At 66.2% G+C, this 25,044-nt stretch overlaps 2 protein-coding genes across 7 annotated transcripts in view; one reads left to right on the top strand and one right to left on the bottom strand.

Annotated features, from left to right (window-relative positions):
- Nucleotides 1–21,547, bottom strand: part of DOCK6 (dedicator of cytokinesis 6) — a 40,146-nt gene extending 18,599 nt beyond the window's left edge. For all 4 annotated transcript variants that reach the window (XM_067560540.1, XM_067560541.1, XM_067560544.1 and 1 more), the window contains exons 1-19: nucleotides 21,429–21,547; nucleotides 14,429–14,519; nucleotides 12,848–13,023; nucleotides 12,173–12,241; nucleotides 11,212–11,323; nucleotides 10,705–10,917; nucleotides 10,300–10,385; nucleotides 9,660–9,726; nucleotides 9,410–9,559; nucleotides 9,090–9,170; nucleotides 8,478–8,628; nucleotides 7,936–8,060; nucleotides 7,576–7,669; nucleotides 6,927–7,089; nucleotides 3,614–3,731; nucleotides 1,614–1,684; nucleotides 1,083–1,221; nucleotides 760–861; nucleotides 215–301 (exon numbers count right to left, since the gene is read on the bottom strand). In XM_067560540.1, coding sequence (XP_067416641.1) covers nucleotides 215–301; nucleotides 760–861; nucleotides 1,083–1,221; nucleotides 1,614–1,684; nucleotides 3,614–3,731; nucleotides 6,927–7,089; nucleotides 7,576–7,669; nucleotides 7,936–8,060; nucleotides 8,478–8,628; nucleotides 9,090–9,170; nucleotides 9,410–9,559; nucleotides 9,660–9,726; nucleotides 10,300–10,385; nucleotides 10,705–10,917; nucleotides 11,212–11,323; nucleotides 12,173–12,241; nucleotides 12,848–13,023; nucleotides 14,429–14,519; nucleotides 21,429–21,472 — 2,139 coding nt within the window. In that variant the 5' untranslated portion in view covers nucleotides 21,473–21,547. The remainder of the gene's footprint in view (nucleotides 1–214; nucleotides 302–759; nucleotides 862–1,082; nucleotides 1,222–1,613; nucleotides 1,685–3,613; nucleotides 3,732–6,926; nucleotides 7,090–7,575; nucleotides 7,670–7,935; nucleotides 8,061–8,477; nucleotides 8,629–9,089; nucleotides 9,171–9,409; nucleotides 9,560–9,659; nucleotides 9,727–10,299; nucleotides 10,386–10,704; nucleotides 10,918–11,211; nucleotides 11,324–12,172; nucleotides 12,242–12,847; nucleotides 13,024–14,428; nucleotides 14,520–21,428) is intronic.
- ANGPTL8 (angiopoietin like 8) lies at nucleotides 4,212–6,736 on the top strand. Of its 3 annotated transcripts, none has more exons than XM_067560385.1 (4): nucleotides 4,212–4,880; nucleotides 5,443–5,613; nucleotides 5,960–6,075; nucleotides 6,373–6,736. In XM_067560385.1, the coding sequence occupies exons 1-4, from the start codon at nucleotides 4,590–4,592 to the stop codon at nucleotides 6,653–6,655; spliced, it is 861 nt and encodes a 286-aa protein (XP_067416486.1). In that variant the 5' UTR covers nucleotides 4,212–4,589; the 3' UTR covers nucleotides 6,656–6,736. The 3 variants fall into 3 exon arrangements, with proteins under 3 accessions (XP_067416486.1, XP_067416488.1, XP_067416487.1); XM_067560387.1 differs by having other exon boundaries at nucleotides 5,960–6,070; nucleotides 6,373–6,551; XM_067560386.1 differs by lacking the exon at nucleotides 5,443–5,613.
- Nucleotides 21,548–25,044: the final 3,497 nt, after the last annotated feature.

The following is a 25,044-nucleotide window of genomic DNA, read 5'->3' as shown; positions in this document are numbered from 1 at the left end:
ACCGGGGGGGGGGGGGGGGCTCCAGCTCCTGGGATCTCCAAGCACTGGCCAGAACCACTCCACCCTCTTCTGCCAGCGCCCCCAGTGCAGGAGGCCAAGGAGCGGGGAAATGCACCCAGCTGTACACTGCACCCCCAGCTCCAGCCCCTCCGCCCCCCACCCGGGATCCCAGCTCCAGCACCCCCCAGCCTCCCCATACCCCAGCCCCCCTCACCTGCGTGTGGACCGAGGACACGGCCAGCAGCTCCACGTTAAACACGCCCTTGTGGTTATCGACCCACTTCATGCCCGGGAGCTGCACCTGCCAGCGGGGAGGGAGAGCCGTGGGTCCCGGCCACCGCTCCCACCCCAGCCCCATGGGCAGCGGGCCCAGGTGCCCGGCAGGGGCACAGCCACACTCCCTCCCGTGACTCAGTTTCCCTGCCAGCTGCAGGGCGAGTGGTGCCCGAAGGAAGGAGCTGGATGGGGATCTGCCCCCCTGCCCCGCTTAGCCCGTCTCAAGGGGGCTGGCTGCCCCCATCCCAGCCCATCGATGATCCCTTTCCCTGGGGCTGGGCTCTGGGGGAGGGTGTCAGGCACCTGCCCCCACCCCCCGGGTCCGGAGTCCCACGGAGTGCTGAGAGGGACAGACGGAGTCCGCTGGCCTGGACGCCCACCTCCCAGCCCCCCAGCCAGCCAGTGACCCCTAGGGCCAGGGGCCGGAAGGCTGGGTCTAGCCGGCCCCAGGGGCCCGCGGCCACGGCTGCTGCGGCGACTTACGTCAGGGGTGAGCACGGAGTAGCTGGGCGGGGGCTTCTCCACCGACACGGGCAGGCAGAACGGCCCCGTCCGCAGGCGGCCGTGCTGCAGCAGCGGGACCCACTGGCGGGGAGAGGAAGCGGGGGTGAGACGCAGGGCCCAGTGGGACGGGACGGGAGGGGCCGACTCCCCCCGCCCCGGGGACTGGGACGCAGGGCTGGCGAGTGCCGGGGAAGGTCCTGGGGGCGAGGGCAGGTCCCCGGGGCAGCGTGGGACGTGGGGCCAGGCGGGACAGCCTGCGGTGGGGCAGGACCCCCCCCCGAACCCCTGCGCCCCGGGCTGACCGTGTAGCCGACGGGCGTCTCCAGCGGCGTGTTCAGCTTCTGCTGGCAGCTGATGTGGTAGAAGGTGAAGAGCAGGTGGTGCTTGTCCGTCAGGGCGGGCGGGATGCGCAGCTTGAACTCCTCGGAGAACTCGGGGCACCTGGGGGGCGGGCACCGGCCGGGCGGTGAGGGCGACCCGCAGCCACGCAGCCCCCAGGCCTCGGCTCGGGGCGCCCTCCATCCCCCTCCCGCTCAGGCACGGAGACCCCCCGGGATCACCAGGCTGGGGGGGCCCCGGGCCCTGTCCCCACGTCCTGGCCCCAGCTGAGACAGCCCGGCCCAGCACCCACCTCCACCCAGACACCCCCAGACGCGTTACCGTATTAACTGAAACAGCCCCCCCCATGGCCTAGCACCCCGTAGATGTTACCGTATTAACTGAAACAGCCCCCCCTCCCAATCTGGCCTAGCACCCCCTGTACCAATTACCACATTAACTGAAAGATGCGACCCCCCCCGATTGATCCAACAGCGCCGCTGGCCCGCGCTCACCTGTTGTGATACACCACGGCCGTGTAAGCCTCTTTCGCAAACTCGCTGCAGCTCGACTTGCCAAAGATCACCTGGCGAAAGACCAACATCATCACGCCCGGGTGGGGGCAGGGGGGGGTTGAACCCAGGCCCTCTGGGCCGGGGACGGACAGGACAGCCACAGAACTGCACAAAGGCGAGAGATGGGAGAGTGCCCAGGCTGCCTAGGGGATTCGGGCACACTCCAAGCCACGCCAGGCGGGACCCAACCTCCCTGGGCTCCTCGAGAGAGTTTAACCTTTGGCCTGAATTTCTGGGTGCCCCGCTGAGCCTCATCTGCTAAATAGCGCCCCCCCAGCCTGGGGGCCAACGTGGGACACCTGATTTGCAGGCCACGCATGGCCCCCCCGAAGCCCATAGAATCATAGAATCATAGAATATTAGAGTTGGAAGGGACCTCAGGAGGTATCTAGCCCAACCCCCTGCTCAAAGCAGGACTAACCTCAGCTATATCATCCCAGCCAGGGCTTTGTCAAGCCTCACCTTAAAAACCTCTAAGGATGGAGATTCCACCACCTCCCTAGGTAACCCATTCCAGTGCTTCACCACCCTCCTAGTAAAAAACTTTTTCCTAATGTCCAACCTAGACCTCCCGCCCTGCAACTTGAGACCGTTGCTCCTTGTTCTGTCATCTGCCACCACTGAGAACAGCCTAGCCCCATCCTCCCTGGAACCCCCTTTCAGGTAGTTAAAGGCCGCTATCAAATCCCCCTTCATTCTTCTCTTTTGCAGACTAAACAAGCCCAGTTCCCTCAGCCTCTCCTCATAAGTCCTGTGCTCCAGCCCCCTAATCATTTTGGTTGCCCTCCGCTGGACTCTCTCCAACTTGTCCACATCCTTTTTGTATTGGGGGGCCCAAAACTGGACACAATATTCTAAATGCGGCCTCACCAATGCCGAATAGAGGGGAATAATCACTTCCCGCGATCTGCTAGCAATGCCCCTCCTAATGCAGCCCAATATGCCATTAGCCTTCTTGACAACCAGGGCACACTGCTGACTCATATCCAGCTTTTTATCCACTGTTACCCCCAGGTCCTTTTCTGCAGAGCTGCTGCCCAGTTCGTCGGTCCCCAGTCTGTAGCTGTGCATGGGATTCTTCCTTCCTAAGTGGAGGACTCTGCACTTTTCTTTGTTGAACCTCATTAGATTTCTTTTGGGCCAATCCTCCAGTTTGTCTAGGTCACTCTGTATCCTATCCCTACCTTGCAGGGTATCCACCACTCCCCCCAGCTTAGTGTCGTCCGCAAACTTGCTGAGGGTGCAATCTACCCCATCCTTCAGATCATTAATAAAGATGTTGAACAAAACCGGCCCCAGGACCAACCCCTGGGGCACTCCGCTTGTGACCGGTTGCCAGCTAGACATGGAGCCATTGATCACTACATGTTGAGCCCTATGCTCTAGCCAGTTCTCTATCCATTTTATAGTCCAGGTGCTTTGGGGGTGCCTGAGGCCAGCCAGGCCCCTGAAATCAGGAGATCAGTTTGAAAATCATGAGATCATGCACGAGCTGGGCTGGAAGCTGCAGCTCGGTGAAGCCACGCAGAGCTAGACCCATTGCTGGACCCATTGCCCACCCCGCCGTGGGGCTCAGAGCCCCCAGGGACCACGGCCCTCCCGCCCCGGGGATGGTGCTTTGACGACAGGCCGGGACCCCCAGACTCTGCCTCGAGGTGGCAAGCGAGGTGCCAGCTCTCAGCAGGGGGAGACGGGCCCGTCTCAGCATGGGGAGGGGTGTGGGGTGGCAGCTTGTCCCCCGAGATCTTCGTCGCTTTCTCAGCTCCGTTTCCACTGCCACCGAACCGGGCCGGGGGCAGGCGCGTCAGGCCAACGCCGGTCGCACCCCTCAGGGACGGGTGGTCCCCCAGGCGGCACAGGCCCCAGGGAGGGGCCAAGGGGCCGGCTGTCGCTGGGGGGAGCCGGAGAGCTCCGGGGCTGGGCGGGGGGGACGCGCTCACCGGCAGGGCCTGGCCGGGGTCCTCGCCCGCCATGAACTGCAGCTTCACGGCGATGTTGCGCACCGAGCCCTGGCGGCTGCCGAAGTTCAGGCTGCGCGGGTACACGTAGAGCAGGTTCCTGGCACGGTGGGAGAGAGACGCCCGGGGTTAATGGCGCCCTGAGGCACTGAGCATGGCAGGGACTTGGTGCCAAGGCAGGGGAGGGAACCCAGGCGTCCTAGACCCTGGAGGGTGCTGCCCCCCCCCCCCCCCCGGCTGTGCCCCCATCCCCGGCCTGACCCCCTCCCGCCCGGCGGAGCTGGCTGACTGACGGTGACCCTGATGGAACTGATCACGAGGCGGCTCCGGGGCGGGCGGGCGCTGAGCAGGGGCTGGCAAAGACCCAGCAGGCAGCAGGGAGCCAGACGGGTGGGGGAGGTGGGGAAGAAAAGGCAGGGGGAGGATTTGGGGATGGAGCAGGGGGGGTGGTTTGAGACCTCCCCCCCCCACATCCAAGGCAAGACAAAGCTCTGGGCACTGGACTGGATGGAACGAGCTGGAACCCTGGCTCTGGGCGGGGAGCGGGGTCCAGTGGTTAGAGCAGGGGGCTGGGAGCCAGGACTCCTGGGTTCCCTCCCCGGCTCTGGGCGGGGAGTGGGGTCCAGCCCTCGCTGTGGCAGGAGCTCTCAGGTCGCGTGCGGGCGCCTCGCCCCCCAAGCGGGCGCTCTGGGGATGCCGCGCTGGCTCAGCTGTTAACCCCTGGCTGCCCGCCACAGCCTCGCTGACACAATCCCCTTTCGCAACTGCCCTGCCCCGGCCTGGGGCTCCATGCCCTGGGGCAGCCGTCAGGACAGGGCGCTGGAGCCGCGCCAGCTGCCAAAGTCTGCTGGCCCGGGAAAGCCGGGGCAGGGAGGAGTCGCTCACCAGACACTCCGGGCCTGGTGCCCGCCCCCGGCCCACATAAGGCCGTCTCCCTCCGGCTCCTGGTGCCAGAACAATGCTTAGCCTGGTGCTGCTGCTGCTGGTGGCCCCCGGCACGGCCCCCCCCGCCGGCACGGCCCCCCCTGCCCTGGGGCTGGCCCCCCAGGAGGAGGTTGACATCCTGGTGTACGGGGTGCTGCAGTTCAGCCAGGCCTTCCAGGAGAGCAACGCGGCCGGCGGGCAGAAGATGGAGCTGGCCCGGCGCCGGCTCGGGCGCTGCCAACGCTCGCTGAAGGACCTGCAGCGCCAGGCCCGCCACGCCCGCCAGGCCGTGCAGGAGCTGCGTGGGGCCGTGGAGGGGCTCCAGGTACCCCCTGCGTGCTGCAGGGGACGTGGGGTCGAGGGGCCGAGGGGGGCCGGGGCCCAGGACTCCTGGGTTCTATTCCTGGTTCTACCACCTCCTCAGCTTGAAACCATGGGGGGCGGGGGGTGTCACTCCCGTGCCTCAGTTTCCCCAGAGGTACGGCAGGCAGCATTGGTTGTGTCCCAGGAGCTCAGGCTGGGGGGTGCACATGGCAACCGGAGCCCGGGCCTGGAGCTAAGAGGATTTGGGGTGTCTTGGGGCCAGCTATCTATTGACACCCCTCCCCCCCACCGCATCGCCGGGTCTCCTGCTTCACCTGCCCACTGGAGCATTTACCCAGCCCCCGGCTATCACTCCCACAACCCTGGGGGGCAGGGCAGGATTGCCAGCCCCAGACTGGGAAACTGAGGCAGGGATGTTGCATGTACTTGCCCTCCCATCCACAGCAGACACGGGGGAGGCTTTTGCTTCTGCTGTCCCACCCCCCCTCCTTGCAGTACCCCAGGGCCGAGTCCCCCCAGCCCGGCTCAGTCGCCCCATGGCTCTCTGCTCTCCCCCCCGCCAGGCTGAGGAGACGGCGCTGCGGCTGCAGACGCACGGCACGGCCCAGGCCATGCAGGCAATGCTGGCCGGGCAGCTCCCGCTGGCGCAGCGGGTGAAGGGGCTGGAGGAGACGCTGGCCGGCCTGGCGGGGAGGGGCCCCCAGGACGGGGCCGGGGATCTGGCTGCTCTCCAGGTAACGCGCCCGTGCTGGGGTCCTTGAGAGCCGGGGCCCAGGAATTCCCGACTCCCCCCCCCCCCCACACACACACGCCGGGCTCGATCCCCGCCAGGATGCGGCCCCTTTGAGCGGTTCAGCCCCAGACCAGGCCGTGGGGGGCCTGCTGGACGCCCAGCTCGGGAGATGGGGGAGGCCGCGCTGCAGGGGGGGGCAGTCCCCAGGGAGGGGGCGAAGGGCTAACACGAGTGGAGCTGGGGAGAGCGCGGCTGGTGGGGGAAGGGGGAGCTCAGGGCAGCAGGCGCGTGGCCCACATGGGGGGGTGGGATCCCCACAGGCCTGTCTGACCCCCCCTTCCCCCCAGGCGCACGTGGAGCGACAGAACCTCACCCTCCGGACCCTGCTGGGCGCGGCCCAGGAGCAGCGGCTGCAAGCGTTACAGCAGGCAGAGCAGCTGGCCCGGATCCAGCAGCAGGCAAGGTCCCTGCGGGGCGGGGGGGCAGGGAGTCAGCTTGGGAACGCACACATGGGGGCGGGGGACACCGGTCAGGGCAGCTGGCGGCAAGGGAAACTGAGGCAGCGAGGGCATAGAGCCGGGAACGGAAGCCGGTGTCCTGAGGCCATCGCACTAGCCACTAGCCCACGCTGCCTGTGCTCCGCGGCTCTCTAGCACAACAGGCCCTGGCGTCTGCAGCCGGGGGAGCCGAGCCAGGCCTCTCGGGGCTGCCCCGGCGCCAGGAGCCTGATCTCATCCCGACCCCTCCTTCCCACTGCCAGATCGAGGGCCACGCCGGCGCCAGGACATGAGCCGGCCCCACGGGCGGCTGAGGAGAGCCACAGGGAGCGTCGCCGAGAGCACACGGCCGGCCGGCCACGGGGACAGCCCTCGGCCACGGAGACAGCGCCCGGCCACGGGCTCCCGTGGCAGAACCCGGCGAGGGGCCGGTTACCGGCAGCCGGGCTGCAGGATCTGCGAGGACACCCGGCTCCCGCCGCGGGCAGCCTCTGTAGCACCGAGCGCTGGAGCGTCGCCTCCCCCAGCACCCCAGGAAATAAATGAACCTTGGGGCGACCCGCCAGCCTCCTGCCTCTCACTGGAGAGAAAACGAGCCTGGCTCCTACAGAGAGAAAGCTTCCCCCCACCCAGTTCTGCCGGTGCCCCTCACTGCCGACCCACAGCCCCCCTTAGCCCAGCCTGGCTCCCCGCACCCCGGCAGCCAGCCCCCCCTCGCCGGACTGGGGTGCCAGAGGCCGCGCCCGCCCCTACTGATTTGCAGCGCGTCCGTCCCGTCGCTGACTCCCCAGCGCCCCCGCGGGCGGCTGCCACCCACCTGTAGGTGGTGTAGGGGACGTAAACCTCCCGGGCCGGGAACTCCAGGATCTCCTTGGTGGGCCGCACCCGGGGGTCGGGGTAGGGCTTGACGTGCAGCAGCTCCGGGGACAGGCAGTAGTGGGGGCTCTCGGGCGCCGGCGAGATGTCGATCTTCAGCTGAGCTGCGGAGAGGCGGCGACGGGGCCGTGAGGATCTCAGCGCGGGGGAGCCTGGGCCAATGCAGGGGGGCAGACCCCCACGGCCACAGTCGGCCGGTGCCTGGGGGCAAGGGAGGGCCGTGGCTCTGCTAACACGTGGGGCGGAGCCCAGGGGTGCTGGGAAGGGGCCAAAGGAAGCCAGCCGGGGTTGGGGCTGGGGCAGGAAGCAGGTGGGACCCGGGAGGGGGCAGGGCTCGGGGCACCCAGCCCCACTGAAGGTTACAGCAGCTGTGGGGCTACGCTGGGGGCAGGGGCCCCTATGGGCGTGGCTCTGAGGCTGCCCTCTGGCCCCGCCCCCCGCCTGCTTCCCTTGAGGGGCCGTACCGCTGCGTATGGGCCCTTTCCCAGGGTGGCAGCGAATCCTCCCCTCCCTCCCCCGGGACACGGAGTCGGAGAGGTGCCGGCCGGCCCCCATCGGTCCCCGCTGCCCACGGCCCCTGCCGGCCGCACCTGTGACGGGCCGCAACCTGCGCAGCACCGAGGACGGGCGCCTCATGTCGGCCAGGAACTTGAACAGGTCCTCGTCGCTCAGGCGGTCGCCTTCCTGCGCGGGGCCAGGCCGGCATTAGAGCGGCAGGAGGGGGGGAGCCCCCCGAGTAAATACCACAATAGCCCCGCCCCATGTGCCCCAAGCCCCGCCCCAATGCAAATACCACAACAGCCCCGCCCCAAAGCAAAGGCTGCCCACCGCAGCCAGAGCAGCTCTGCCCCCAAGCTGCCTAAACCCCGCCTCCATCCACCCCAAGCCCCGCCCCTTAATCCCACCGTGGCCAGCAGGGGTGCCAGCCTCCCCCCCACTCCCCTTGTTACCTGCTTGAAGAAGTTGGTGACGGTGAGGGTGGCCGGGCGGAAGCTGCGGAAGCTGCACAGCTCCTCCCCAGTGCTCATGCGCTCCAGCGTCCGCCGCTTGCGCTCGTTCCAGGTGCCCCTGCGCTCTGCCGGGGGCGGGAGAGGGGAGTTTCACCCCGGGCAAGGCAGGCTCTACTGGGTGGGGGGCGGCAGTAAAGCCCCACGAGCCGCCACCCAGGGAGAGGCCCAGCCCCACCCCAGACCCTTCCTGAGGTGGCCCCCACTTGGCCTAGACGACAAGGGATTTTTTTCCCTGCCACTGTAAGGCAGCCACCTCTGGGGCGGCAGGCAGCAGCTGTCTATAAACAGCCACCGGCAAAAGGAAGAATCTGCAGCCCACTGGACCCTGGGGCACCGGGTGCCAGCGCTGCCCGACCCCTTGCTGAGCCCCCCAGCACCAGGCTGTGGGGCATGTGGTGTCACGGAGGGCCCTGGACCCAGCAGTGCCCACGCCCGGCTCGGCTGCAGGCTGCGCCGCCCCACGGATCCCGGCCCGGGCTCACCGCTCTCGGCGTCCTCGCGCTCCAGGGAGCCGGCGCTGCTGACGATGTTCAGGAGGTGGATGGCCGTCCAGGCGAAGGGCATGCGGTACCGGCCCAGGCGGCTGCAGAACTGCTCCGCCGCCCCACGCAGCTTCTCCAGCTTCTCCTTGTTCTGGGGCGGAGGCGGCCATGGAGTCGACGGGGTGGGGAAAGCCCAGCTCACCCCTCAACCCCGGGCCCACCCCTCTGAGGCATGGGGGGGGGCATGTCAGGGGTAAAGGGAGCTCGCACTGCTGCTGTCAGAGCTGTACCCGTTATAACACAGGCGGGGCTGGGAGCCAGGACTCCTGGGTTCTCTTCCCAGCTCTGAGAGGGGAGTGGGGTCTAGTGGTTAGAGCAGGGAGGAGGGGGCGGCTGGGAACTGGGCCCCCTGGGTTCTAGTCCCATCCAGGACTCCAGAAAGCAGCCTGGCTATGGCCCTTGGGCAGAGGCCCAGGAGACGCTGCAGAGCAGGGCACGTGAGTGCCCACCCCTGCCCAGCGGACGGAGCCGTTACGTGCCGGCTTTCACGGCCCGGCGTCCTTCCCAGGCGAGCCGTGCCGCGGGATGGGCTGGCGCTAAGGCAGCACCTACCTTGGGTGCGTCTGTCTCCTTCATGCCCATGTAGGGTTCACAGCACTCGCCGATGTCCCCCTGCTGCAGCACTTTCTCCAGCTGGGGGGGGAGAGAGAAGAGTGACCCACTGGAGAGGGCGTGGGGTCTAGTGGTTAGAGCAGGGGGCTGGGAGCCAGGACTCCTGGGTTCTATCCCCAGCTCTGGGAGGGGCGTGGGGTCTAGTGGTTAGAGCAGGGAGCTGGGAGCCAGGACTCCTGGGTTCTATCCCCAGCTCTGGGAGGGGAGTGGGAGCTAGTGGTTAGAGCAGGGGGGCTGGGAGCTCCCCCCCCCACACTCACCTTGATGACCAGGAAGATGTCGGGGGAGGGGTAGGTGATGGAGAAGATGGCGGAGCGCGCCAGCGTGGAGATGGCGGGGTGGGCGCCATGGGCTCGCAGCAGCCCCTTCATGTGCTCCGGGTTGAGGTCGAAGTAGAAGTTCTCGGAGATCTAGGGACGGAGCAAAGATGAGCCCAGGAGACGGCGCCGCCAGGGCCCCGGACAGACCCCCCGCCCATCTCATGCCCGGCGGGGGCGGGGCAGTGGGTACCTTTTTCTTTTCCTTGACGTCGTACAGGGCGAGCGTCCCGAAGACGGGCTCGATCTCGATCTCAAACCTGCGCAGAGAGAGGCCGGCACGTCAGGGCGCGTCCACGGAGAGCAGCCGTCCCCCGTTCCTGCGCCCCGCTACGCCCCAGGAGCAGGACGCCGGGGATCCATTCCCAGCTCGGGGGGTGGTGGTGGTGGAGTCCAGTGGTTAGAGCAGGGGGACTGGCAGCCAGGACTCCTGGCTTCTATCCCTGGATCTGCTACTGACTCACTATGCAGCCATGGCAAGTCCCTCCCCCCAGTGCCTCAGTTTCCCCTCTAACACAGGCATCACTGCCCCCACACTCCCCCCTTGCACAGGGCGCTGTCGAGGCTCTAGGGATGAGCAGAGCTCTGCACGGACATTCAAGGCTGAGTTGTTTGCCCTCGCAGCCAGACCCCACAGTTCCCATTTCGGGGGGGGGGAGCCCCAGCCAGGGGACCCCACCCCACCCAGGGGCCCCTCTCATCCTGCTGGACCAGCCCAGCCCCTGGGGCGGTTGGCTTGGCTCTGACAGTGACCTCCCCACAGCTGGGATGGAAATGCTGCCCCCCGCACCCCATGGCCCCTGGCTCCGTCGCGGGGATGGGGGGCGGCTTACCGGAGAGACAGGCACTTCACCAGGACCCGCTGGCCAAAATGCTCCCGGGGCACCTCAGGCAGGCTGCAGCGCTCCACCGCCTCGTCCTGCCGGCCGGGGGAGCAGCGGTGAGAGGGGGAGCAGCGGTGGGAGCGGCCCCACGAGCCCCGCGTCGTCCCCCCTCCCCCCCCTTGCAACCACCCGCGGGAGGAGGGAGCCGACCAGGTCCTGCCTTTATACCTGCTGCACGGGCTGGAGCCAGGACGCCAAGTTCTGTCCCCGGCTCTGCCGCTGGCCTGATGCCTCAGTTTCCCCGCTCCCCCGGGTAGGTGTAGACCGGGAGCTCTTTGGGGAGGGGCAGTTTGTGAAGGGGGGGCGCTCCCATAACGCACTAATAAAGGGGCCCCGCACGCCGGGGGGACTCACCTCGTCGGGGGCAGGGAAGAGGGCCAGGAGCTCGCCGTGCCGGTTCTCCTGGCGCAGCGCCTCGTTGCGCCGGTCGACCTCCTCCAGGGCCGTGCGCGCCAGCAGGGCGGGCAGCAGCGGGTCGGCCGCCGAGTTCTTCAGGTCGAAGATGCTGGAGGCCCAGCTGCCCCGGGGCGTGTCGTCCAGGGAGGCCGAGCGGCGCTTCAGCTCGTCCTGGCGGGGGAGGGGTGCCAGCTGTCTGGGCCGGGGTCCTCCTGCCACCCTAGGCCAGCCCGGCCTGGAGCCCCAGCACCCCCCGGCCCCAGCACCGACCCCCTGCAGGGCCAGACGACGCCATGGCCCAGGCAGCCCTCTTCCCCGGCCCCCCAGCTCAGCCTCCCAGAGCTATCCCACCCCCCTTTGACCCCACCGCCCCCCAATGGGGCAGCACTGTCCCGGGGGGGCCCTCCCTTTCCTGCCCCCGGGAGGCCGGGCACCGTCCCCGTGGCCTTCGCCCCACGGCCTCACCGGCTCCTCCGCGGCCTCGTCCAGCTCGAAGACCTGCCGGGGCAGCCCCTGCTGGCGCTGGCGCTGGCGCTCGGCTGTGATGGGGCTGTACATGGTACTGAGCCGCTGGTACCTGCGGGCGCGGGGAGCCGCCGTTACGGTCGGCCCTGGGCTGCGGCAGCCCACCGCCATTTGGGCCAGGCCCCCCCTGCTCTGTGATCAGCTGGGGGGGGGGAAGGGGCATTGCCCCTCTCCCTTTACTTCAGCCCCCTTATGGGTCACCCTCGCCTGGGGGGAGGGCAGCACACAGGGGGTGTACGTCAGCGGGAGGGGGGGACGGATCCAGCTGTGGGTCTCATCCGTAGGGGGCAGGCAGTGGGCACGGCAGCATCGCCACCCGTGGCCTCCCGCACCGGGCGTGGGAGCCGGGAACTAACCTCCCCACTCTGTGCCTCAGTTTCCCCATCTGTAAAACAGGGGGTGAGGACCCCCCTTCTTCCCAAGGATTCAGCTGCTGTCTGCAGAGCACCGTGTTACCCCGGCTGATGGACGGACGGACAGGGAGGAGGACAAACAGCCCATTGTCCCTTGAAACACAGCCAATCCCCCGCCCGTGCCCCTCCGCAGCCGGGGGCAGTCCCCGGAACACGAGGCAGAGCCGGGCTGGGCTGGCGGCGCCTCGGGCACCAGGAGAAACAAGGTCCCTTTCTGCAAGAACTGGGCCGATCCTGTTAGCAGGCGTGTCTGGAAACCCGCAGCAGGCAGCTGGTGCCGGCCCAGCTCCGGGCGACCCAGCCCCTGCCGGTAGCTGGGCCCATCCCCCTGGCTTCCCGCCCTGCTTGGCAGCGGCTGGCACGGAGCAGGCCAGAGATTTCAGCCTGCAAGTCGTGGGCTGAGCCCCGGGAAGGGGAGACACGGGATCGGCTCGCCCTGCCCCACCGCTGCCCCCTCCGACCGGCCACGGGGGCCTCTGCCAACCTACTTCCTCCGCACCACGAGCCAGTCCTCGGTGTAGACCTGCACGGCGTCCCGCACCCGGGCATCCAGCTGCCTGTCGGGAGGGAGAGAAACACACCCAGGGCTTGCTGCGGAATCAACGGGCGCGGGCAACGCCAGGGCAGCAGGTCCACTGGGACTCCACCCGGCCCCTTCTCCAGCCCCGCTGCCTCCAGGACAGCCGGACGCCTCGGTCCAACCGGCAGAGCTCTGGGCGAGGAGCCAGGACGCCCGGGTTCCCTCTTCCTGCTCTGCCACTGGCCGGCTAGGGAACCGTGGGCAAGTCACTTCCCTTCCCGTGCCTCAGTTTCCCCCTCTGTAGAACAGGGATGATGGGAGTGGGGGGCTGGCACTCTCCTGTCCTGCTACCAGCACTTTGCCGGCACTAATTAACTGGAACACTAATTAAGCCTGGTCCCAGCCCTGGGGCCAGCACAGAGGGGCAGTACCCTAGCTGTGGGTCGAGGTCGGGGGCCGGGCTGGATGCTCAGCTTCGTACAGAGGGGACGCCCCAAATGCCCCGCCTCAGAGCACCCCCTTGTGGGGCTGCCCCATCGGGACCTGGAGGTCTCTTGCAGCAGCACACGGGGCCGAGGGGGGAATCAGGGCCAGGTCCCATCCCCCTGCCCGTTCAGCAGCCGCCCGCGCCCCAGGCACCTACCCCTCGTCGGGCACCCCCGGCTCCAGCGTGCGGCATTCCCGCGGCTCCCGGATCACCTCCACGTCATCGGGGGGGAACTCGATCAGGTCACGGAGGGGGCCAGGCTCCACCTCGGGGGGGTGAGCGGCCAGGTACTCCTCGAAGTCCACCGGCTCCACCACCTCGCTCAGGGGCAGCTGGAGGGGAGGGAACAGACAGGTCAGTGGGGGGGGAGGGCCATTCCAAGGGCAGCTCTCTGCAACCCCCACTTCCATGCCCTGCCCCCCGCCGGTTGTTGGAGCAGGGAACACAGGCTGGGAGACCCCCAGGGGGGCCCCAAGGACGAGGCAGAGTTTATCCCACAGCCATGGGGGGCGCAGCCTAAGGGCTAGAGCAGGGGGGCTGGGAGCAGGACTCCTGGGTTCCATTCCCAGCTCCGGGAGAGGGAGTAGGGTGTAGTGGTTAGAGCAGGGGGGACTGGGAGCCAGGACTCCTGGGTTCTATCCCAGCTCTGGGAGGGCAGTGGGGTTGAGTGACTGGAGCAGGAGACTCGGGACTCCCGGCAGCCCCCCACTGCTGTAAGAGATTCAATATCGACTGGGGTAGAGCGCCCCCTACTGACGCCGGGCTCTCCTGCGGCGCGTTCCCAGCCGGGAATCCTCCAAGCCTGGCCCCGGCCAGTCACCGGGAGGCGGCAGGAAGCAGGGTGGCTGCCGGCTTGCGGCTGGCTCTGGGGGCTTGCTCAACCCCCCGTTCGGCTCCAGGTCCAGGCTGGGAGGGGGGCGCAGGTAACAGGAGCCATCTGTGCCGGAGGAAATCTCGGCGCCGACCTGCCCGTGAGCGCCTGCCGAGCCGGGTCAGCCAAGCAGGAAGTGAGGGGAAGACACCAAAACCACAGGGAGTTAAGGGAAGGGGAAACCGACGCGGTTAGAGGCAATCCTTCCCCTTCAGCGCCTGGCCCCCCACGGGGGGTCAGGGAGGAACCGTGCTGCTGGCGCCCCGGACTCCGCCCTGCAATCTCTGCTGTGCCTCCCCCCCCGTCCTGCCGGCCAGCTCCCCACACGCTCGGGCCCATCGCTGGGCCGGGGGGAGCAAGCCGGGGTCTCAGCCGTGTCGCAGCGAGGGAAGCAGCCTCTGCAGCACTAAAGCAGCCTCCATAACTGGCTCCTGCACCAGACGACTCAGGACTGAGCCGGGACCGACCCGGCCCACCCCCAGCCCCTGAACGCTAGTCTATAATTCTTCCCCCCCCCGGAGCCCAGCGTAGTGGGCGGGGTCTGCACCCGGGTGCCCTGGCTGGTGCTGCGGGTGGGCAAGGCAGGGACCAGAAGGGCGGGGCCAGGAAGGCAGAGCCCGGAGGGGGAGGGGGGAATCTTCCCATGATGCTTAGGGAAGGGGCGGGGCTGTGGAAAAGGAGCCAATGGCCGGAGCCGGCACGAACGTCCCCGATGTGGCTCTGTCCCCCTCCAGTGGCCGGACCAGGTTAAGAGCCAGCGGGGGCTCGGGGACCAGACCCAGCCCAGCCCCTTCCTCCAGGGCCGAGGGGGGGGGATCCCCACTGCTCACGTCCCCCTCCAGCGGGGCGGCCACCGGGCTACTCACCAACTGCTGGGAGCCGCTGCGCTTCTTGGAGAGCTGGGGGGAGCCGCTGTGCTCCCGGGACACCTGCTTCCGCACCTCGGCTGCCACCGTCCTGCGAGAGAGAGAGAGAGAAACCGGTCAGGGGCGACGGCCCCCCGGGCTAGGCCTAGGTCCCCATGACCGTTGGGCCCCAGAGTCAGCCGAGGGAGGCTGGGAGCGGCGCAGACGGGGCCATGACGCGCCTGGGGCACGGCTGCAGCAACGGCGCTGGGAGCACAGATCAGCCACGCAGCTGGGGACACTGAGGCACAGAACGGGAAAGAGTCTCTTCCCCCTCCCCCCACCCGTGAGTCACAGCTGGGAATAGAACCCAGGAGTCCTGGCTCCCAGCCGCTGGGCTCCGCCACGGACTCCCTGGGCGACCTCAAGCAAGTCACTGCAGTGCCCCGTGCCTCAGTTTCCCCACCTGCCACATGAGGATAATGATCCTTCCTTTGTTTCTTTTTTCCTCTCTCCTTGAGCTCACTGGGGCAGGGACTGTCCCTCACTTGGCCTGGGCAGCGCCTGGCACGATGGGAGCCCTGATCTGGGTCGGGAACTGTGCAGTGCCTGGCGCAAGGGGGACCCTGATCTCAGTGACGGCCCCTAGGTGCTACCATAATGCACCTAATACTGGTAAGGGATTTGGGGTAGGGGGGACAGAAGATCTGCAAGCTCTCTCCAAACGAGGTCCCTATCATCCCCATTTTACAGATGGGGAAACTGAGGCACAGTGCAGGGAAGAGGCTTGCCCCAGGTCACCCAGCTGGCCAGTGGCAGAGGCAGGAATAGAACCCAGGAGTCCTGTGTGCCAGGCACACGTGTTCTGGAAGCAGGGAGCCCCTCCCGCACTGGCAGTGGCGGCTCTGATGTCTTTAGCCTCTCCCCCTCCCTTGGGGGGGGGCCCTGCACTCCTTCCCGCCCAGCAGCGACAGCACGGCCGACACGTGCCCCGGCCTCGGCCCAGCTGCGGGTGAGGTCAGCCCTGGAGCCTGGTCAAGTTCCCGGGGCGCAGTGACACGCAGACGTCCCCGGCCCCCGGCGCAGACAGGCACCGTTCGGTGCCTGTGAGCAGAGACGGGCGAGCCCTTCCCCGGCGCCCCGCACGCGCAGATCTCCTTGTGCACACAGACAGCTGCAAGCGGCACCTGCCTCCGCCAGAGCCGGGCTGGGAAGTCCCCGGGGCTGGGCCAGCGCCAGGGGGAGGACTGGCAGCGGGGGGGCTTCTGAAAGGGAGGGGCTGTGGTGGGGGCCCCACTTCAAGCAAGGACTTTATCTTCTTGTTAGCGGCAGTTCGCTTCGGCCCGGTCTGCACAGAGCTAGGGGGAAGGGGGGATCTAGTGCGCAGAGCAGGGGAGCCAGGACTCCTGGGTCCTCTCCCGGCTCTGGGAAGGGAGCAGGGTCGAGGGTTAGATTTCAACTTTCAGCCCCATCCTTCCCCCTCTGAAACGGGGCCACGGGGCCTCCTGGGCGCTGTCCTGGGGGTTCCCCTGCCCCACTTAACACCTGGGAAACTGAGGCCTGGAGAGAGGCAGGGACTTGGCCAAGCTCCCGGCGGGAGCGAGCCGGAGTCAGGAATCGAACCCAGGTCCCCGAGGCCCCCGCTCAGTCCCTTCCCTGCAAACTCCGGCAGCTCAGCGTCGCTGGCCGGCTCAGAGGCACCCGCAGAGCTCGCCCCGAGTGAGTGACGGGCCCGGGGCGATGAGGATGCCATTGGGGGGGGCTCCCTGCTCTGTAAACCCCTCAGCGGGTGCGAACGGGCCCAAACCCGGCAGATGCCCAGCCTCTTCCGCCAGCCGCGGCTCCGGTTCTCCCAGTAAACAGCCCAGACCGGCTGGCGCTCACGCCCCCCACCCCCACTCCAGCCTGGGACCCCAAGCACGGCACAGGGCCCCGGCTGGGCCCCCATCTGGCGGCTGGGGGCGGCAGAGCCAGGCAGTGCCACCCGCTACCGCTGGCTCGGCGACTCTGCCACGGAGCAGCAGCTCCCAGCAGATGTTTCTCCACCCGGCTCCCGGGCCAGGCTCCCACGCTCCCGGCAGCGGGGCAGATTCCAGCAGGGGGGCACGGCCAGGGAGGGAGGGAGGCAGATGAGGAAGAGGAGTCGGCGGGGCGGCACGCTGGTCCAGTGCTGCTAGCTAGGCCGGCAGGGACCCCCGCGGCTGATGCTGCCGGGATTGGCACTGATCCTAGACCCCTCCAGGGCGCGCGACCACGCTAGGGGCTCACGGCCCAGGGCAGACAAGGCTGGGGGGTGAGATTCCCCCCACCCATCCCCCGGCTTCCTGGGAAAGCCAACACCCCCTTCCCCCGGGAAAAGGAAGCCAGCGACAAATAACCCCGGTGAGATTCCTGCAGCAAAGCAAGCGGGGAAAGGTGCCGCAGAGCGTCTCGGTGACCCCGTCCCAGGCACGGGGTCGGCGCGTTACCATCGGGTCCCGGCACCCTCCGGGGAGCGGCGCCCCCCAGCTGGGGGGGGAGAGACGGCACTGACAAGGGCCAGGATTTCGGCAGGACTCCAGGGTCCCTCCCATCGCCCGCCTGCGCCGGGGCCCCGGTCTGACCCTGCAGGACGGTCCTGGCGGCAAGAGGAGAGCGCCCCCCTGTGGAGACCTTCCACCCGGCTCGCTGCAGCACAGCGCCCCCTGTTGGGTGCCCTCCCCCGGCCCGCCGGGTGCCGACCAAAATCGCCCCCCACCCCTCACTGCTGCACAGACACATAGGGAGAGGCCCTGCCCCAAAGAGCTTCCATCCGCAACAAAGGAGGGATTGCTATCCCCACTGGAGCAAGGGGGAAACTGAGGCACAGAGAGACAAAATGATCCACCCAGGGACCGAGTGGCAGAGTGGGGAATTGAACTCAGATCCCCTGGACCCCCAGCCCACCCAGCACTGGAGTATCGGAGCACCTCAAACATCAATGCAGTGTTACCCCCCAAGACACTCCAGCGGGGCAAGGAAGCACTCACCCCACTTTACAGATGGGGAAACTGAGGCACAGGGAACGAAGCGACTCACCCAAGGTCAGTGGGCCAAATGCAGCGGTTGGCCAAGCTCCGGTGACAGGGAGCAACCAGCCCTGCCAACAGCTGGGACAACTTGCAGGATGCGGCCCGCAGTCCGGAACTGGACCCGGGCCCCTGGCAAGCAGCGGCTGAACAGGACTCGGGGGGAGATCGTGGGGGACCAGCAGCAGAACACATGCGCCCAGCGTGAGGCTGGGGCTAACGCCAGCCTGGGCTGCCCAAAGAGGGGACCCTCGAGGCGGAGCAGAGAGGTGGCTTTACCTCTGCGCCCGCCTGGGTGCCTGGGATTCTGCGCCCAGTTCTGGTGCCCACCGATCCAGGAGGCTGGTCGGGCGGGGAGGGGTCAGAGAACGATTCACGGGCCGGATACCCAGCCTCAGCGCAAGACCCCGGAGCGCCAGCTCCGCGGCTGGCCGAAGACAAGGCAACGCGCTCACACCCTGCGCATCTCTGCGGGGGAACCGGTATCCAGTGACGGCGGCTGGGAGTCGGAGCTAGACCAACTCCGGCCAGAAATGTGGCGTAAAATCCGTAACCCGGCGGGGAAGGGGCCCCGGCACAATTCACTCTGGCGCCTTCTCCGTCGCCAGCCACGTTTAACTGGAGACGGGGGCTGTGGACGGCTGGCTCTCGTGTGAAACAGGAACCGATTCCAGGCACCCGGGGACGGCCGGAGGTCAGACAAGAGGTTCTCCATAGCTCCCCTCTGGCCCCGGCCTCCGGGAAGCCAGGCGAGCGGCCCAGCCACCGGGCCAGCCTTCCCGCCCTCTCCCCTCCTGCGGGCCCACTGTCCCACTCCCAGGACAGGGGCACGGCCGGGTGCTTTCGGCTGCCCCTGCCCCTAACGGGATAAAAGGGCGGGAGGAGCAGGGCACTGCCGTGCCTGGGGGCAGGATGTGGGAGACCACAAATGAGCCGCAATTAGAACAGCGCGTCCTAGAGCCGCCCAGCCCTTCCCAGGGGGAAGGTGCATCCAGCAGGCTCCGAAGGTGCTGAGACAGGGCCAGGAAGCCTGGCGGCGGCCGACTTCCACTTCCCGTTCGCGCAGGGAGACGTTTTATCCGGGCCCTGGCTGTCGGGAAGGGGGAACCCGGCCACCTGCAGCCCAACACTAACCCTGGGCCCCCTTCAGCTGAAGGGAGTCAGGTCCCCCATTTAACGGGAACTTGGCACCTAAATCCATGCCCCGGCTCTTATCCAGCATGGGGAAACTGAGGCACAGAGGGACGCCGTGCTCGATGTCACAATGACACCAGTGAGGCCGGGATTTCCTTGCCCTAATCTGAGCTCCTGCATCGCCCGGCCCTTTGGGGCACAGCTAGGGACTCCTCCAGCCGAGAGCAGCCTGGCAGCGATGGGCGAACGGGAGCGGGTGGGGTGGGGATGACGTCTCCGGCGTTCCTCCGGTTGGCCGCGAGGCTCCAGGCTCCATCCACCCAGAGGCAGCCAGGCCAGCCGCTTCGCCAAACCTGCACCGGAGAACTAAACGCTGAGTGTGTGGACAGGCAAGGCAACGCCCTGACCACGCCGAGGGGAGTCGCAGAGCCAGCCAGACCCCACGGCACCTGATCGCAGGAGACACTTCACCTCGGGCCTCGTCAAACGGGCTGGAATTGGAACCGCTCCGGGCTGTCTAGTTCGGAGATCACGGCACAGATACCGCGCCGGGCGCTGCACGGGCCCTGACCCAGATTGCAGTCCCCGCCGCACCGGGCGCTGCAGAGTTAATGCTGGAAGAGGCTCAGTCTGTCTAGACCAAGGGGGGGTGGAAGGAGGAATATTATCCCCCTTTATGCAGCCAGGGGAAGAGAGCCTGAGAGATGAGAGGAAGGATGGTGCAGGGGGTAGGCCACTGGCCTGGGACCTGAGGCGCCCGGATACCACGGTGATGGGGGCCAGACAAGCACCTGACCCAGGTAAAGGAAGAGACTTGCCCAAGGTAACCCGCAGCCTGGTCAGGGGCTGCCGCTGGATCCCCCAGGTGCCATGCCCGTCTCTTCGCCACCACGTCCCACCGTCGAGACACCCTCAGCATTGTCTCTCTGCCCCCCCCCCCCCCTCGGAGCCCCCACTTCAAAACACCGACCAAAGCACCCGCCCGGCCTCCTGCCCCGCTCGGCGTGCCAGCCCTCCGCGGGGAGACTGCCGCGGCCAGGAGCCTGGCGAAGGGGAAAGGAAGCGCACAGAGGCAGAGCCGGGAGCCATCGCTGAATTATTCACTCGCACCTGCTCCTCGCCGGCTGCCAGCTAATGAGATCACCCGGCACCAGGAGACCCTCCTCCTCGGGGCGGTTTGGTGGCTGCCCGGCGATTTCCCGGAGCTGGGCTGTGCTGGGGGCAGCGGGGGGGGAGTGTTGCTGTTTGTGGTTTTTTTTTACAGAACAAGGAAAAAGAGGCTACACAAATCCAAGACTCCTGCCTCCGAATGAAACCGAGAGGGGCCAACGTCCACTGGCTGCAATTCGCATATGAATGGGTGCGTGGGTGGGATGCAGGGCCTCGAGTTAGACCAACAAGGCTCCGGCGCTTTCCAAAGCGTTCGCCCCAAACTCTGCAAACTGGAGGAAAAGCCAAGCGCGCCCACGGCCCCCCCCCACCCCGCCGCAGGCACCACAACAAAACACAACCATTAAAACCTGCCGGGCGAGGAAGCCAGGAGCAGAGCTCTGATCCCGGCGGGGAGAGGCAGGAAATGGGCCCGAATTTCCTTCCTCTGGGATGAAAACAATACATAGCAGAGCAGGGCTGGGGGGGGGGAGGCGATAGCCAGCACGGCCCGACGGAGCTCTTGTCTGGCTAGGAAGGCCTGCGAGCATGGGGGGGACACACACGTGTTCCCAGGATCCTGGTGCAGACGGGGCAGGTGTTACCTGTCTCGGGGCAGCGTCTGCACTTCAGTGCAATCATCTCTGCCCCGTGGGGAGGAGGGGGGCAGCTGGCGCCCGCTCACGTCACCCTTTCAAAGCAGCGAGCGCTGGGGTGTGGGGCCAACCCGGGGTAAAACCCACCTTGCCCCGGGGCACCTTCCTGAAACACACCCGTGTCTCCCGGGCCAGAGAGAGCCTGGGGACTTGAGCTGCTCCCCGGCATTTCACGACAGGACCGGGACGCCCCTGTGGGTCCCAGGCAGGCACGGCCCATGTGAAACCCTGGCACAAGCACGTGCCAGAAGTCACCCATGCTCCTCACAAGGGGAAAGCAGGGATCCCTGCCTGCCCCACGCCTCCCTTCCCCCCCATCTTTTGGGGCTGGGGTTCAGCACACAGGAGACTCCAGCTCTCGGCGGCCCCCCCCTCCCACATCTTTGGAAAGAGGCGAGTGCGGGTGACGCTCCCGTAAGGTCGTTGGCTCACAATTCTACCTGGGGGGCGGGGAAGGGGAGATGCCAGCTGGGACCCTGCTGGGTACGAGGGGCTGGGGGGCAGCGGGTGCCCATCCCATGGACCCCCCCCCACTAAGGCCGTGTTGTAATGCCTGGAGGTGGGGGGCCCCCGCCGGAGATGGGTGAGGATTTGGGGAGCGCACAGCTATTGACGGGCAGGGGGGATGAGGACATGGCGCTGTCCCCCCCCAGTGCAGAGGGGTTCAGGTGGGCCCCACGGGGGAAGGATCGGGGGACCAGGGGTGGAGGTGCCGGTGGGTGGATGGAAAACAGGGGGGGGTAGAGGGGTGCCCGTCAGGGCTGGACGTGGGGGTGCCAGGGGGCAAGCGGGAGCTGCCCATGCCGTAGATGTGGGGGAGCAGGGGGTGGGTGCTGTGGGCTGGGGGGGGGGCCGGGGCCTTAGGTCCTGGGGGGCCGGGGGCCAGGTACCCTGGGGCGGTGGGTGGGGGGCCCGGGTACCGGGGACCCGGGGGGTAGGGAGGTGGGTGGGGGCCGGGGTCCCTGGTTCGGGGGGGGCGGGGTCGCTGGGGGGCTGGCGGGGGTCGCGGGGGGCCGGCTCCCCCCGGGCTCTCACCGATTGATGCGCTGGGCGAAGGCCCGTCGCTCCGGGGCCGCCATGTGGCTCCGGCCCGGCCAGTCCCGCGGCTGCCCGGCTCCGACCGCTCCGCGCTCAGCGCCCCGGGCCGGGCTGGGCTGAGCGGGGCGGGGCCGGGCCGGGGGCGGCACCTTCCGGGTCCCGCCGCCGGGCCTGCGCCGCCGCCTGCCGGCCGGAGCGAAACCGGACCCGGGCCCTATAGCGAGACCCCGATAGAGCCCCTAGAGCCCGCCCCCCCCCGGCAGGGACCCCTCCCCGGGTGGTCTAGAGAGACACCCCCATAGCGAGACCCTAGGGAGCGGTCCTTACAGAGCCCTATGGACTCTTCCCTTCCCCTATACGTATCCAGAGAGATCCCTTATGGAGACCGGATCCCCTATAGAAACGCACCTATAAAGACAGAGAGCTGGTCACAAACTCTCCCCTATAGAGAGACCCCACAGGGCACCTATAGACAGACTTCCCCTATAGCGAGGACCCCCCAGATAAAGAATGCCTTTATACAAGACACCTATACATCGGTGCCAGGGAGGGGGCTGGGGCCATTGATTCTGTGGGGCGGGTGGGTCTTTGCCTTGATTGTGGGGGATGGGACACACACACACACACACACACACCCCGTGGGCAGGGGCGTCTCCACTCCACACAGACACGATGAGCCACTGGGCAGCACCTGGGCGGGGGGGGGCCCTGCACTCATCCCAAGGGCTTGTTATGAGCTGTGTTATACAGCAGGGCCCCCTCTGGGCCAGGTGCTGCCCAGACCCCGACCGAGGTCAGGGCCCCACAGACATACACTGAGAGACAGCCCCGGCCCCAGTTAGACAGTCCCGGCCCTATAGAGACAAAGGGCAGGAGGGGAAACTGAGGCATGGAGCAAGGCTGGAAAGTTGCCCAAGGTCCCTCAGCACCTTGAATACCGCCTGCAGTTCTGGTCGCCCCATCTCAAACCAGATCTATGAGAACTGGGAAAAGCACAGCGAAGGGCAACAAAAAATAATCAGGGGGACGAAACAGCTTCCGTGGGAGGAGATTAAAAAGACTGGGGCTGTGCAGGCTGGAGAAGAGACACCTAAGGCGGGTATGAGAGAGGCCTGTCAAATCGTGAGTGCCCTGGGGAAAGGGAAGAAAGAAGTGTCGTTTACCGGATCAGATAACACAAGAGCCAGGGCTCGCCCAATGAAATGAACAGGCAGCAGGTTTCAAACAAACAGCGGGCAGGACTTCTTCCGCTGCGGCACTCATGGCCAGGGGATGCCGTGAAGGCCAGAAGTACAACGGGGCTCAGGAAAGCTTGAGATAAGCTCACGGAGGATGGGTCCACCAATGGCTATCGGCCATAGGGGTCAGGGACACAGCCGCACGCTGGGCCTCCCTAACCTCCGTCTGCCGGAAGCTGGGACTGGACGACCGGGGATGGATCACTCGGTAACTGCCTGCTCTGTTCATTCTCTCTCAAATATCTGGCACCGGCCGCCGTCAGAAACAGGCCACTGGGCTAGACGGAGCATTGGTCTGAGCCAGCGAGGTGGTTCTGGTGTTCAGACTGTAGCAGAAAGTGAGAGCATGAAGCCCGAATCCCAGCATAACAGGCTAAGGCGAGAGGCCTAAGCTGAAAGATTGGCCACACCTGAGATAAAGCCAAGTTAGCAGGAGCCAGGCTGTGAACTTCCGACCTCCCCGAAACTGGCCAGAAGAAAGCTGATGCGGCAACCACAGATATTTCCAGACCATCACTAACCTCTAAAATCTGTATCAGAGACGGAAGGTACCAGGAGCGAAGAGATAACAAGGGCAACCTGCCCCCTGAAATGACGCAGGAATGGACAGAAATGTCTGTAATGTGATACATGGAGATGTTTTGCCCGAACCATCCAGTGCAAGGTGAGGGGTGGTATCAGATGACGCCCAGAGGGTGGCAACCACCTGCGTCAAAGGGGCAGAACGAAACTTGCCTGTACCAGTGTATAAGAGAGGGTGTCAGAAGGACCTGGGGGTAACAGTGGACAAGAAGCTGGATATGAGTCAGCAGTGTGCCCTGGGTGTCAAGAAGGCTAATAGCATATTGGGCTGCATTAGGAGGGGCATTGCCAGCAGATCGCGGGAAGTAATTATTCCCCTCTATTCGGCGTTGGTGAGGCCGCATTTAGAATATTGTGTCCAGTTTTGGGCCCCCCACTACAAAAAGGATGTGGACAAGTTGGAGAGAGTCCAGCGGAGGGCAACAAAAATGATGAGCACAGGGCTGGAGCACAGGACTTATGAGGAGAGGCTGAGGGAACTGGGCTTGTTTAGTCTGCAAAAGAGAAGAGTGAGGGGGGTTTTGATAGTGGCCTTTAACTACTTGAAAGGGGGTTCCAGGGAGGATGGGGCTAGGCTGTTCTCGGTGGTGGCAGGTGACAGAACAAGGAGCAACGGTCTCAAGTTGCAGGGGGGGGTCTAGGTTGGACATTAGGAAAAAGTTTTTCCCTAGGAGGGTGGTGAAGCACTGGAATGGGTTACCTAGGGAGGTGGTGGAATCTCCATCTTTAGAGGTTTTTAAGCTGAGGCTTGACAAAGCCCTGTCTGGGATGATATAGCTGAGGTTAGTCCTGCTTTGAGCAGGGAGTTGGGCTACATACTTCCTGAGGTCCCTTCCAACTCTAATATTCTCTGATTCTCTGATTCTATGACTGGCGTTGTCCGGCCTAGGGGGTAACGGAGAGTCCCGCCGGTAATTGTGCCGGGCACTCGTGTTTGAAGTGTGCGTGTAAGCGATAGGTCGCTTCTCATCGTGCTTCACCTGCAGCAAACCTGCCCGGGTGCCTTCGTTGCTCAGCGGATCCGCGGTCGTGTCGATCCATTCGGTTGTGAGTGCCGGCTCGGTGACCTGCGCGGAGCTGGGACAGCACCGACACGGGGGGCGCACACACACACAACTGACAACACAGACCAGTGGCTGAACCAGGACTAGAATTCAGGCCCCGCCCAGGCCTCGTTCAGCCCTAACCACTAAGCCCCTTTCGTGAGCTGGAAAAGGCTCCCTGGGCAGATGCTCCGATGCTGGTCACTCAGGGCCTGGAGGCTAGACAGGAACTGGTGGTGAATACAGTTCTAGGACTCTCCAGCCGGCTCTGGGAGGGAGAGACAGGCTGTCCCGGGAGCTGTGATGATGCCCTGACAGTGGCATGGGGTGAAGGCAATGCCAAGGGGCCAGGCTCCTTTTGCCACCCCCAGCACCAGTCTCACTTCTGGGCTCATGTCTCTGGGGGCCAGGCTGGGGCTGCTTTTTGAGCAGAGATGCTGTTAAACCAGCAGAGAAGCCGGGTTCGCCGGGCTGTGAACGCCAGGACAGGGAGGCAAAGACAGACGGGGCTAGAGACACGGAAAGGATCAGAAGGACACATCAGACGAGAGAGCAGGATTTTCCAGATCTGTAACTTGGACTAGATTCAGTCAGGACCCAGGAACGGGCAGATCTCTGAGAGATCAGAGTCAATCAGATGAGACCGGTTTGGATTCAGTTACAACAAGAGGAACTAACATTCGTATAGAGCAGATTAAATGAGCTATGAACCGGGTTAGTTCCAGTGGCTCAGACCGGGAGCCCATCTAC

Source organism: Emydura macquarii, unplaced genomic scaffold (assembly GCF_026122565.2).
Source record: "Emydura macquarii macquarii isolate MOO-44397 ecotype Brisbane River unplaced genomic scaffold, CSIRO-AGI_Emac_v2 contig_2292, whole genome shotgun sequence".
In the NCBI taxonomy this organism is placed as follows: domain Eukaryota; kingdom Metazoa; phylum Chordata; order Testudines; family Chelidae; genus Emydura; species Emydura macquarii.
Note: the sequence above shows the minus strand (reverse complement) of the source record. Positions and strands in the feature narration are given on the sequence as shown.

Bases quoted from the DNA above. Each gene is read 5' to 3' on its own strand.
- ANGPTL8 (XM_067560385.1), top strand. From the start codon at position 4,590: ATGCTTAGCCTGGTGCTGCTGCTGCTGGTGGCCCCCGGCACGGCCCCC. The intron at 5,614-5,959 runs GTAACGCGCCCG...CCTTCCCCCCAG, and splicing joins GGGATCTGGCTGCTCTCCAG to GCGCACGTGGAGCGACAGAA. The intron at 6,076-6,372 runs GTCCCTGCGGGG...TCCCACTGCCAG, and splicing joins CGGATCCAGCAGCAGGCAAG to ATCGAGGGCCACGCCGGCGC.